At 33.5% G+C, this 12,309-nt stretch overlaps 2 protein-coding genes across 9 annotated transcripts; both read left to right on the forward strand.

Moving 5' to 3' along the window:
- Window positions 1-2,164: 2,164 nt before the first annotated feature.
- On the forward strand, window positions 2,165-6,781 carry LOC105108101 (uncharacterized). Of its 3 annotated transcripts, XM_011002264.1 has the most exons (8): window positions 2,167-2,468; window positions 2,787-3,071; window positions 3,461-3,520; window positions 3,632-3,841; window positions 4,162-4,280; window positions 4,423-4,520; window positions 5,869-5,990; window positions 6,067-6,781. In XM_011002264.1, the coding sequence occupies exons 1-8, from the start codon at window positions 2,259-2,261 to the stop codon at window positions 6,226-6,228; spliced, it is 1,266 nt and encodes a 421-aa protein (XP_011000566.1). In that variant the 5' UTR covers window positions 2,167-2,258; the 3' UTR covers window positions 6,229-6,781. The 3 variants fall into 3 exon arrangements, with proteins under 3 accessions (XP_011000569.1, XP_011000566.1, XP_011000567.1); XM_011002267.1 differs by lacking the exons at window positions 5,869-5,990; window positions 6,067-6,781 and adding an exon at window positions 5,591-5,852 and having other exon boundaries at window positions 2,165-2,468; XM_011002265.1 differs by lacking the exon at window positions 3,461-3,520.
- Window positions 6,782-8,913: 2,132 nt separating this feature from the next.
- Window positions 8,914-12,309, forward strand: LOC105108102 (protein LATERAL ROOT PRIMORDIUM 1-like). Of its 6 annotated transcripts, XR_838989.1 has the most exons (5): window positions 8,914-9,764; window positions 10,139-10,429; window positions 10,672-10,745; window positions 11,177-11,280; window positions 12,084-12,309. XR_838989.1 is itself a non-coding variant. In XM_011002268.1 (4 exons), the coding sequence occupies exons 1-3, from the start codon at window positions 9,224-9,226 to the stop codon at window positions 10,695-10,697; spliced, it is 858 nt and encodes a 285-aa protein (XP_011000570.1). In that variant the 5' UTR covers window positions 8,914-9,223; the 3' UTR covers window positions 10,698-10,745; window positions 12,084-12,309. The 6 variants fall into 6 exon arrangements, 4 of the variants coding, with proteins under 4 accessions (XP_011000570.1, XP_011000573.1, XP_011000572.1 ...); XM_011002268.1 differs by lacking the exon at window positions 11,177-11,280; XR_838990.1 differs by lacking the exons at window positions 11,177-11,280; window positions 12,084-12,309 and adding an exon at window positions 10,505-10,572 and having other exon boundaries at window positions 8,915-9,764; window positions 10,672-10,734.

Consider the following 12,309-nt stretch of genomic DNA (forward strand, 5'->3'; position numbering starts at 1 on the left):
CATAAATTTAAATTTTATTATAAATATAATATAAATATATTTTTTTAAGTCATGATAATATTTAATTTGAATGAAATAAAATTTATATTCTACAATTAGATTTTTACAAATACAAAATATTAAGATGATGGTTTTGATTTTTTATAAAAATAGTTGTGATCTTAATGCATTTTTTTATTTTTTGGTGGAAATATGCCTTCATTTTTAACAAATAAAAATGTTTTATTTTTTATTTAAAAAATTAGAAAAAATATTTTGTGTTACTCAGTAAACTCTTAAATTTTGATGCATACTTTTATTTCATATTATATTAAAAAAATAAAGAAGGTTAGTATTTTACTCTTAAAGGCAATTACATTCTACTGTGGATTGCAATGAAATAATAATTTTTTCTTTTCCAATAAAAGTTATTGAATTAACTATTATAGGTAACATGATATTTTCACAAAGTTTATTAACCATTTTTATATTGGTTAGATATATCTGTTTTTTAACTTTTATAGCACAGTAAAATAACTAAATTGTCTTTAAATATAAGATATTTTTAACTAGTGTCTAGGGATGTTTCGTATTTTTATTCTTTTAAAACACAATAAAATAACTAAATTACTTTTAAAAATAAAATTTTTTTAACTGATGTCTATTAGCATTTTTGTATTTTCAGCTTAGTTTTTTTGTTAAAATTAAATTGACAAGGAGGTAATTTGATAATTTAATAAATATAAAATATGATTTTTTTTTTTTTAAAAAAGTGATTATTGTGTTCATTGCACGTTTATCATGTGGGTTATTTTCACACTATTCAAGTGACATCTAAGGGGTTGTTTAGTGGTTGAACTATGGTTTTTGAAGTGACATTTTATTGTCTTGGCAACATCTTCATCCTTAAATGATACTTGTGGCTTATTAATCTTTGGTTTGATGATGATAGCCCCTTTTTTTTCACTATCATCTGATTTTCGCTCCAAACCCTTTAAATTTTTATAGTGGCCCTTCAATTTATTTTTCCTTGAGACTTGATCAATATTTTTTAATTACTATTTATTTTATTTAAAATAATTTATAAAATTAGAATTTTTTTTTAATTTCATGCTCCTTTAATTTTTTTATCTATCAGATTTGGTCCTTATTTTTTTTATTACTATTTTTTTATTTGAGATAACTCTTAAAATTGAATTTTTTTAATGATTTTATCCTCCTTTATTTTTTTTCTTTTAGATTTGATCAATATTTTTTACCTAGAAAATATCTATTTTTTAAATTGAAATTTTTTTATTTCATCGTTCAACATTAAATTGATAGTGAATTGAGCTTCTTGATTAAATTCGAATATAAAATTTCACAAGTTACAAGTTTGGGAGATTGATTTAGGTTTAAAAGATTTGTCTGGATTTGTTTGGTGTTTTTTTCTCTCTCTTTTTTTTTAATTTGAGATTGGGTGCTGTTATTTTTTTATTTTTTTATCAATTTTTTTTTTTTACTAATTTTAAAGATTACTATAGTTACCTTGGATTTTTTTTAATTTATTGTTCTTTGTTAAATTTTATTTTTTTAGATTTTATTTTTAAATTAATTAAATATAAGCATTAGATACTTATTTCATGATTTTTTGTTTGGTTTACTTTCTAATTTGTTGTGCTGTCAGCGCGTATGGTCTCTTTTAGTATTGTTGTGCAACCTTTTATAGTGATGTTAGAACCATCCTGATGAACTCTTTCTAATGATGGAGTTATGTTTACGACCAAGTAATAGTGAGTCTTTAGCAAGTTTGTTTTTTATTTAAATATAATATTAATAGCTCATTTTTTTTATTATTAATTATTGTTTTATTTGTTTTATTTGTTATTGATGTTTTTTAATTAAAATATTAAATTAATCAAATTTATTAAACCTAATCAAGTGAATGATATAAATATTTATTTTATTTTGTTTTTTCTTTTTAAAAAAAGCTTTGTCATTGTTTAATATCTATTTTTACATTAAGAAAAAATTAACTTGGGTGTTAGAGTCATTTATTTAATATAAAATTAATAGATTTTTTGTGGTGCATCCATTTTTTATATAAGAAAATCTGTCCATTAATAAAAAATAATTTCATTTTCCATTTTCATAAAAAACAAATCTTTCCATTTTTCAATTTCGATTTTCCAAATCAAAACTCCTCTTTTAAACCAATAATAAATAAAAATCAACTTTATCTTTCTTTCCATCGTTTCTCTCTCCCACTTGAAAAGGTGGGTAATGTAGTTACTCACATAATGGCTGCCATAGCTGCAATTTTATCATCAATACCATCGTCTTCCTCATCTTCCAAGTTCTCCAAATACCAATCCCATCCTTCTGCTCCTCCTCCTTGCCGTGTGGTTTGCCGTGGAGGATCCCAACCTCCTCCCCCGGGAACGACTGACTTCCAATTTGCTTTGCATGATGCCTTGGATTCTTCTGGAATCAACACCACTCATGCCAGAGTAATTACAAAATGCCTTCCAATTTCTTTTTTTTCTAATTTTGTTAAAAAAAATTTGTTTTTTTGGATGTTAATAGAAAGTTGCCAAATGGGTTTTCTTGCTTATTAAATTTGATACAGTTTTAATGAAGTATGAGATTGTGTTTTATTTTTATATGGTTTTTTTTTGTAGAAAATTTAGAACCCATTTTTTTTTCCAATTATGTTAAAGTTTACGTATTTATATTTGAATTTGGAACCTTTGTTTCTAGCTAAAATTTTGATGTGGGGTTTCTCTAAAATGTTGAAATTGATAAGTGATTGATTGTTAATTATTTAGGAGGCAAGGCAAAATTTCATGTCACAAATTAAAAGATTGTCAAGCATTGAGAGGGAAATCAGTATTAGCATTAATAGACGTGTTGATTTGGCGAAAACGGCACTTTTTATAGCAGCTGAGGATGATTCTCTTATATCACACTCTTCGGTTGCTCTCCCCGTGGATGCTTTCATTGAAAGATTGGATGATCTTTCCATGGGATTCTGCACTAATAATAGCTCTGCATTGAAGTCATCGCCAGAGATGCTTCTGGATAGCTTGGAGAAATTTTTGTATGTCAAGAAGGTAACCATTTTTCTTGCATTTTTTTTCCTTCTAGGTGTTTAGTTTTTTCGGTGTTCAAAGAAGCATTATTGCTAGTACAGGGTTTATGTGGAACAAACTGTTTGATTGATTACTTAGAGTAATGAATCCCAGGAGGGTGATTGGTTTGCTTGGTCCATGTAATAATTTCTTGTGTCTCAGTTGCTGATGTCAAAGAAAGGAATTAGGTTGTTGATGAAAAATTTGTTTAGCGAAACTTATTGTATTAAAGATGAATCGAAACTGTTATCCTAGTTTCATCCTAAGTAAGTTTTGACTAGGTTTTTAGCTTTTTATAATTTACTTCCTTGCACTTTGGTACGATGTGACTGTGATTTATACAATCTGGTTCTTTACTTCTTTCTAATCAGGGCTTTCGAAGGAGCACTATGAAAAGTCGATTGGAGCCACGATCTTTGTATCTTCATTCTGTATAGAAATTTGCCTTGCAGCTTATAAATTCGAACTCTTTACAAGAGAAGAATATTTTTTGTATTTGGGACTTCTTTTTTTACTATATTTTAATATACTGTATTGAGCAGGTTTTGACACATCGATCAGGCTCTGCTGTTATGCTTGCACTTATATACTCAGAAATCCTGAAAACGCTTCGGTTATGGAGCCTGTTGGATTTTGATTGTGAGATTTTCTTCCCACATGACAACCATGGTCTTCCAAGAGGCTATCACAAGCAGAAAAGTAAGGACTCTGATCATCAACACATTTTGACATCACTTACTCTGTTGGAGAAGGTGGGTTGTGTTTTTTCCTGTTGTCTTTTACCAGTTCCTCCGATATGCATGATGAAAGAGCACAAAATTGGGACACCCACATGGTACAACACAAGTCCAAAGTGATATTTTTTTACTGATGAATTCATGAATCTTGAATAGTTTGTTTTCAGCAACTTCTTTCATTTACAGATGATGTGTTTTTGTATCATGTTGGTATCATGTGTGAATGTCTTTAGTACATTAGGTTAAGCATTAGGTTGTCTGCTGCATTTATACATGTGCAGCATTTTCTAGCTTGATTTTTTTTTTCTCCTACTTGCATTGTATCACGAGTGCAGATTTTGAGAAACTTAAAGGAGGCTTTTTGGCCATTTCAACATGATCATACCAAGAGTTTATTCTTACGGGCAGCACATGCAGCTGACTGTGTTGATATATCAAAAACTTTTGAAGGAAGGTATTAACAGTATCTTGCAATGAATTTTGTACTTTGTGTGCGTTATCTTTCACTTTTTAGCTCTGTGAAGCCTTTCTTTTTCTCCTCCTTTTGTTGTAGTTGAGCTTATACTTTTTTTATTTTATTTCTCTCTCTATTGCAGTGGTGCTGAGCTTGCATCTGCAAAGGCTGCTCAACATAGGCTAGACCGTGGTGTTTGGACTAGTGTACACTTCGGGGACATGAGACGTGCATTATCTGGTATGTATCTATAAGATGAAGGTGCACTTGTCAAATTATTTTTTTTCTGTTTACCATCGATGTCCCAGGCAGTTTGATGGGACTTTGTATTTAAGGTGCCAGACAGGTAATGGCAACATGTTGACATGTGAAACCACATTGGTCTTTTGCGTTGGCTTCCCAGTGATACTGGATCCATGCATTGTAGTCATTTTTTATTCAATCGTCATTATTCACTATGGCAGAAGTTTCAAATTCTGGTGTGTGTGTCTGTGTTTTCCTTAGTGTGGCTTGGGGGTTGCACACTCTCCTTAATTTGTTGGAAGAAAATCTTAGTCCTTGCCTTAGCAGGTTGGGCGGGTATGCTGTCTTCAAGTAGAATATACAATGGCCATCCAAAATAAGCAATTCATTTGAATAGTTGTTTTCATCGTGTCTCCCTAGTCCTTCTTTGGTTCTCTTTTTTTTATTTGATGATGGAGAGACTTGGGTGATGCTTCACATCTTCCATCTGTCTGTTAACTTCCTCGCCCTTTTGTTACCTCAATGCTTGGAAGACAGTAGTTTGCCCTTTTGTTACCACAATGCTTGGAAGACAGTAGTTTGCTCAACTTCATCGCCCTTTTGTTACCACGATGCTTGGAAGACAGTAGTTTGCTCCTCCTCCTCCACTGAGTCGAGTTATGGAGTGTGTTACTAGAAAGGTGTGTCGTGGGACCTCCCCATATCCTTGATGCATGATGCTTCATGTCCTAGTCAACTTTTTCGGTTTCTTTTTAAAAACTTAATAATGGACTTCTGATTTGGGACGGTTACAGACCAGTGAGCTATATTTGATGCAAGTTATGGCATAACTATCCTGTACACTGGTTGTCTGCTTACATCCCACTTGTATGATGTCGTGATACAAAGAACTTAGAGAGAGAGAGAGAGAGAGAGAGAGGGATGAGTGGCCTTGTAGCCATGGTGCGGACCAAGATGCAACATAAGTATCCAAAATGTTAAAAACTATAAGGATAACTATCATTTTTGATATCGCATTAACTTGAGTGACAAATTGAGCCATCACTTACCTTTACTCTTTTCATCAGGGGACAAAGGGAGGAGTGTCTGGGAAAAGCACAGACGAAGATAGAACACAACTATTCAAAATGTTAAACTATTTTTATCTTGAGTGGCAAATTGAATCATTAATTTCCATTATGGGATAAGAAATGGAAAGGGAAGAAAGATAGCCATGGATTTTGATACACAAACTATCACATAATCACTGGTTCAAGCAATTGCCACATAGTTGATCACCGTGAAAAAGATCCTCGCAATTGCTTTTAAACTTATATTCATGAGGAAAGTATTGCTTTTGTTGCAGCTTGTGAGCGTTTAATACTCCTTGAATCCGACCCTAAGGAACTAAGAGACTACAGTGTTCTTTTATACCATTGTGGGTTTTATGAGCAATCTTTGCAATATCTCAAGTTGTATCAAGAGAAGGTATGTTTTCTACCTGGCATACCATGACACATCCATTCTTCTAACAAACTGAAAAAAAAGTCTTGAACTTTTGCAGGGTTCCCCCTTGCAAAAACAGGCATCCAATAAATTAAGCAGCTTGGAGGAAGATGCTGTGGAGAAACTAATGATACGCCTTAACCTCATTTCAATGGAGGAAGGTTGGAGCAAGCCCTCACATGTTAGAAATTTTCTTGGAAATAACTCTGAACCTTGGTAGAGCGGTTGGAGCAAGCCCTCACATGTTAGAAATTTTCTTGGAAATAACTCTGAACCTTGGTTGAGCGTCGTATCAGACAGCTCAGAAACAAATCTCATGTTTCAGCACACTAAGCAAGATGGTTGAATTTGGTTCATGCCAACTGGGAAGAAGATGGTTTGTCTGACTTGATTCTGTATGTCCCACCCACAAGGAGCAGGGAATCTTTAGGGTTTCATTGCTCATCATACTACCAGATCACCCAGAAACTCAGGCAATTGGATCTAGATGCCGAGTGTTTCAACTGATGCTCCTATTTTTGAGACCTGGAATCCATGAGGGAATGTTTTCAGCTCAACAGTCAAATTTGGGAAGAACTAGCGTTTTGATGGAGGTGCTGTATAATTTATCTCTCGCGATGCAAAAGCTCTAACCACAACACTACTAACATGTGTCTCTCGCGTATAATACTGTGTATAATACTGCCTAGTTCCATCAAGGGTAACTAACAAGTGAAAAAACACAATGTAATGAAGTTGCTATGAAATATGAGAAACTTAGCACTTGAGATTGAGTGGTTGTGGTGTCCATCATATGGTTAGTTGTCTTGTTTATGCTTCCTGGTACTTACAGGTTGATCGCTTCAGGATCATAGTGCTGTGTGTGCAGCTTTGTTGTGGGTACATAAATCACTTAATTAACAAGATTAATTGTTATATGAACAAGATTAAACGCAATTTCTAAGATTTAAAACATCTAAAACAACGAGTGCTTAATTTGTAAGGGTTTAATTCAACTTGTTTGGTTTTAGGTTTGTTATTTAGAGATTAATGATTTGAGTTTTATAAATTTCAAAACTATTAAAGATTTATATAATTATTAATTTTAAAGTTTGTAAAATTAATTATGTATAAACTGGTTTGTATATTTATATTAATAATTAAAAAAAGAAAAATATTGTATATTGCGGAAATGATCGACAATCTGAGCCCTACTGGATCACGTAAAACAGAGTAATCAATGGCAGAGGAGATTCCTTCCTACGTCGCCTAGGCTTCCCCATCTGATCTGAGTTAATACTCAAAAGCAACCGAGCCCACATGCCATGGCCCACCCCACCCCACCGGCCACCATGTAATGGAAAGAAGCCACAGCAATCGGTTACCGAGCACAGCGGTGCAGCACTTGAAAATCATTGTGCCCAAAACGAGTATAAAACCAAAAAGAAAAAAGCAAAAGCATCTGAGCAGATGCCTACCGTGCTAGGTTGTGGCCTCCATCTATGGAGCCATGTAGACTAGGCTTTTAGACTCTAAACTTGGACTTATAGACTAGGTTTGGCCCACACCTCTTCTTTAATTGTGAGAGTCTTCTACACGTCAGAGAAACCTTTCTATAGTGCCTCACACCTTGGCTTATCTTGCTATATATATAAAAAAATACTGTTAACAAAAAAACACGGTGTGCTGATCCCTGTTGGATGATATGATGTTGACGCCCATCGGTGAAAATTTAACAGGTAATTATGAAAGATTAATTAAATTACTAAGGTTTATACAGTTGGAGCGGAAAAATTATTTAATGACACATATAATATATAAATTTTCAATACAAATACTATATGGTTATATTGTTTAGAATATAAAATTATACAAAAAATATATTTATTTTATATATCTGTTTCTTAAAAACATTTTTGTCTCTACTACCTATATTTTTTATTGTTAAATAATAATCTAACGCTACCTTAACTAAAAAGAATTTCCTTATGAACAATTCTATATTGATACAGTGTATTAAAAAAATTATAAATTCTTCTATATACTTAAATATTAAAACAAAAACAAAAAAAACACATATATCTCCTGATCATGATGTAGATGAGGATTCAAATACCTAACATTTTGATTTTTATAATTATTACTTACGATCTTGTAATTATTACCTGGAATCCTGCAACGACAGAGGAGGTCACCATTTTTTTCCCACTGCCTCGCCTGTGCCTCCCATCTATGGTGGGTGCTGCTGCCATTCCACTGTATCAAAAGGCTTCCGGTAAGTAAATAAATTGAAGATGCATCATTACAAATAGGATAAAAGTGACTTAACTTTTAATTTTTTTGTACTTTAAGATTAACAGGCAATTATTGTTTCTTAAATTTGGTGGATTAATTATGAGAGGAGAGATGTTAAGCCATTACATTATAGGTTGAGAAATATAAAATTAACATGTATTTAACATTAAAATCCGAGGAACTTGGATGTTTAATTTCAGAATAAATAAATAAAAATCTATATATTTCTTTATTCATTGATTAAATATATTCTTGAATTATTTATGAATTCATCGATATGTTTTAGAGTGATTTAAAAAAAAATCATTATATTAGTATAATGTATTTAAAAATATTAATAAAATTGTATGACTTTTTGAATAAAAAGTTAAAAGATTTTCTAATTTATTTTTATACAAGAGATATAAATTTTAATGATTATTTGGAAATGCATTTTAAATAGAGTTATTTATCTTGAAATGGAATTAAATTAATAATTTTAATATATTAATAAAAAAATAAAAAAAAATATTTTAATATATTTTAAATAAAAAAATATTATTAGACGGGTATCTCTCTCTGGAGCTACCAGGCAATAATTCCTAAAAAAAAAAGTGACTTACAGTTAGAAATAGGGGAATTTCAGTACACAGTAGTTGACTACTAGCAGTAAAAGCAACTCTGCAACAAATCTCTCTCTCTGAGCAGCAATAATTGCCTTCAAGTTGTACACTTCTATATCATTGTAAGCTTAGCTAGCTAGCTAGCTCATTTCCATCTCTTAAACTGCCATCGCAAGTCTTTTCTTTGTACCAAACACAATCATCCACTTATATTCTTGATACAAGCCATCAACTGTGGCCACTTCAACTCCTAGTACCCTCACCACCGCCAAAACATGGCCACCACCGCCACATCCAGTTACTACCACTACCACTACCTTCCCACCTGATCATACAAGCATGTTAGGCCTTCACAACATACTCTTTATAGCTCCACCACCTTCTTTTCACCACCACCAGCCTCCACACATTCCCTCTACTCACCAAATAGCCAACACCAATGATCAATGTAACATTGCAAACAATCAAGAGTCTTGGACCACTCTCAATAAATATCAGCAAAAATCTAGTTTTTTTAAAAGGGGTGATTTAAATGTTGTTGGGGATAATGATACTGGTAGGAATATTGGTCCTGCAAGAGCTTGCAGGGACTGTGGAAACAGGGCAAAGAAAGAGTGCCAGTATAGGAGGTGCAGGACTTGTTGCAAGAGTAGAGAGTATGATTGTACCACTCACATGAAGAGCACATGGGTGTCTGCTGCGAGGAGGCGAGAGAGGCTTGGTTGTGGCGGTGGCGGTGACTCTTCTGCTTCTTCTGGTGGTGGCTGTGTTGGTGGTAAAAGGCCAAGAGAAAATGCGACTGCTACATCTAATAGTTTTAGTACTTCTAATAACAATGCCGCTGCTTCTGTCAATTTCGATACAGGCTCCAGTTATCAGGGTACCTCTTTCTTTCTGATATATTTGTTCTATGATTTGTAAATTTTAGTGACCATTAGGACTTTAATGCTGATTTGCAAGATTGAGTCTCTCTTTCTCTGATTTTCGTTTAATATTTTTTTGACTTGAGGATGATATAGTTATAAACTTGCATCAAAATAAGCTGTATTTGGTGACGGAATTGATCTTTTCGTGAACAGAAAAGCAGAGATGTTGCCCTTAATAAATAGATTCCAGTGATCCAGAGATCACTTGGAATTCTTCATTTTATATTGAGAAAAACTTCATACACTGATGGTATAGGTTTGGTGAACTTGAATTTGTTGAAAAGTGGGAAATGGTTAGCTTATTTCTTTTTGTTCCCTGGAATTATAGATGCAAGCTTCAAACTGTCTTTACCTGGCCAAGTCCGTGAACCGGCAGTTTTCAGGTGCGTTAGAGTAACAGCCATTAATAGTGGTGAAGCTGAGGTTGCCTATCAAGCTAAGGTGAATATAAGTGGCCATGTTTTCAAGGGCATTCTTTATGATCAAGGGATCGACGAGAAAAACCTGTTTCCATGTGTTTCAAAAATGCAGTCTGGTGAAAGGACTAGAGACTCCACCTCGCCAATTGTTGAACCATCCGTTGCCTACGCAGCCACAGGGAACCACAGATTGCTTGAAGGTACAAACCGCGCCACCTAGTGACTTCAGTTTTCTTAAAGGTCATTGTTTGATTAAGGATTAAATGCAATTGTAGTTTTTAGTTAGTTCTGGAAGAACAGAAGGTGATGAGAATAATCAATGCACGGTGAGAAACTATGAGAGGTTTGATCATTTCATTTTGTTAATTGCATTTTGATGGCATTCTTTCAACGATGAACATTTACTTGACTCTTTTTTGTTCCATCTTATACCATAAATAAGCCGACGAGACTCTACGTTGTGCTTAAATTTACTGCTGGAGCTTGCAGCAGAATGGATAATCTCAATAATGTTGGGTAGGTACTTGGCTACTAATTGCAAAGAATTAAAAAAAAAAACTTGTTTTCTTTCACAGGACCCTTGCTTCATAACCAAGCAAGGGTCATTGTTGCGATGTCACCATCATCTTGGGTAAAACAGAGAAGGCATGGCATGTGAATTACTTCTCTCTACTTTAATGTTGCATCTGTCTCTTCGATGCAAAAATAATATGAGCATCCCATCCATGATGTCCTTTCTTTTATTTACTTTTTTAACTGAAAACAGAAGTTTCTTTAAGACTTTTGTGATAACGAGCTGTTTCCTGGCTGTGTTTTTGTTTTTACTGTTCCATCCATTTCAATAAATATAATTCATTGCAAAATTCTACTGAGAAGCATTTATTTTATGGGAAGACATCAATTATGGTTGAAACATGCTCATCTGACTTCTTCATGGTGTTCTTAAGGTTATGCTTTTCCTTTTTGATGGAGTGGAAGGATATTTGTCCTAGTTATAAGATCTAGCCTTGTCTGATACGTGATTTGTCAACCCGGGTACTGGCCTCGCCAGGTCAGTTGAAAACGCTTTTTTTTTTGGGCAAAACAACATTGTTTGGGTTTTTTTTATAAATAAATAAAAAATCAAAGGTCGAGTTGACATAAGTGGAACCCTCACTTACAACCTAGGTTTTAGACCGAGTTGAATCTTATAATCATGAAAAATCCTTCTTTTTTTTTCAACTATTGTTTTGGGTTTTTCTAAAGCTAAAAAGAATATCAGAGATTGGGTTGGCTCATGTCATGCCCCCACCCATGACCCCGGCCTTAATTCAGACCAGGGGTCTTATAACTATGATATTGTTTTCCCTGCTTCTTGTGTTTGTTACTTTACGAGTAAAACATGACCTGTTCCATGCAGTCGCCAGAATTCTAATCCATTTAGTTATTGCACCAGTACTGATCCCTTATGGCCTCGTAAAACATATTTTGAAGTGCGATCTTCTGGCTCTTCAATGGCTTTTCAACCTCATGTTAATCTTGAAATGAACATGCAATAGTAAAGATTGTAAACTATGGCCTCATTCTCAATTTCGCTTTATTATGTTGATATTCTTTTGTAAAACGTAGCCTGACATGGGACTACGAGTAATAGAAGGATATGATTGCTGAGAGACAATGCTTGCCTAACTATGATTTCTTGAAAGAATTAGAGCATCAAACAGAGTGAAATCGAACCTGGAATGCTAATGGAACAAGTTAAAAATTCATTAAATGTGATTTTAATTCTTTCCGGCAAGTATTTATGCTATCCCCTTACTGTAGAATGCAGAAACATGCATTTTCACTGCCTAACAATTTTCTCTAAATCTCCAGGTAATGGATGAGATCCACTGCTGTGTGGTGTGGCTACAAGGCAGAAGGCGTGAATCCACCTCTTCTCTTAAATTGTATGTACTGGAAAGGGATTTCATAGTTTTTCCTAGTTTTGCTTCTGAGGTGAAACTTTTTTGCTGTTCTTAATGCCTTGTTCAGTTCGAATTTTCCCTCTCTTTAATGGTGGACAAAGAAAAATTCTTGGAAGAACACAGTTCTAAAAGTT

The sequence above is a fragment of the Populus euphratica genome, unplaced genomic scaffold (assembly GCF_000495115.2).
Source record: "Populus euphratica unplaced genomic scaffold, PopEup_1.0 scaffold182.1, whole genome shotgun sequence".
Classification (NCBI taxonomy): domain Eukaryota; kingdom Viridiplantae; phylum Streptophyta; class Magnoliopsida; order Malpighiales; family Salicaceae; genus Populus; species Populus euphratica.

What these genes read in the sequence shown, in the direction of transcription:
- LOC105108101 (XM_011002264.1), top strand. Translation starts at nt 2,259, where the DNA reads ATGGCTGCCATAGCTGCAATTTTATCATCAATACCATCGTCTTCCTCA. An exon ending in GATCTTTGTATCTTCATTCT is followed by an intron (nt 3,521 to 3,631) that starts GTATAGAAATTT and finishes TGTATTGAGCAG; the next exon opens with GTTTTGACACATCGATCAGG. An exon ending in CACTTACTCTGTTGGAGAAG is followed by an intron (nt 3,842 to 4,161) that starts GTGGGTTGTGTT and finishes TCACGAGTGCAG; the next exon opens with ATTTTGAGAAACTTAAAGGA.
- LOC105108102 (XM_011002268.1), top strand. Translation starts at nt 9,224, where the DNA reads ATGTTAGGCCTTCACAACATACTCTTTATAGCTCCACCACCTTCTTTT. An exon ending in TACAGGCTCCAGTTATCAGG is followed by an intron (nt 9,765 to 10,138) that starts GTACCTCTTTCT and finishes CTGGAATTATAG; the next exon opens with ATGCAAGCTTCAAACTGTCT. An exon ending in GAACCACAGATTGCTTGAAG is followed by an intron (nt 10,430 to 10,671) that starts GTACAAACCGCG and finishes ACCATAAATAAG; the next exon opens with CCGACGAGACTCTACGTTGT.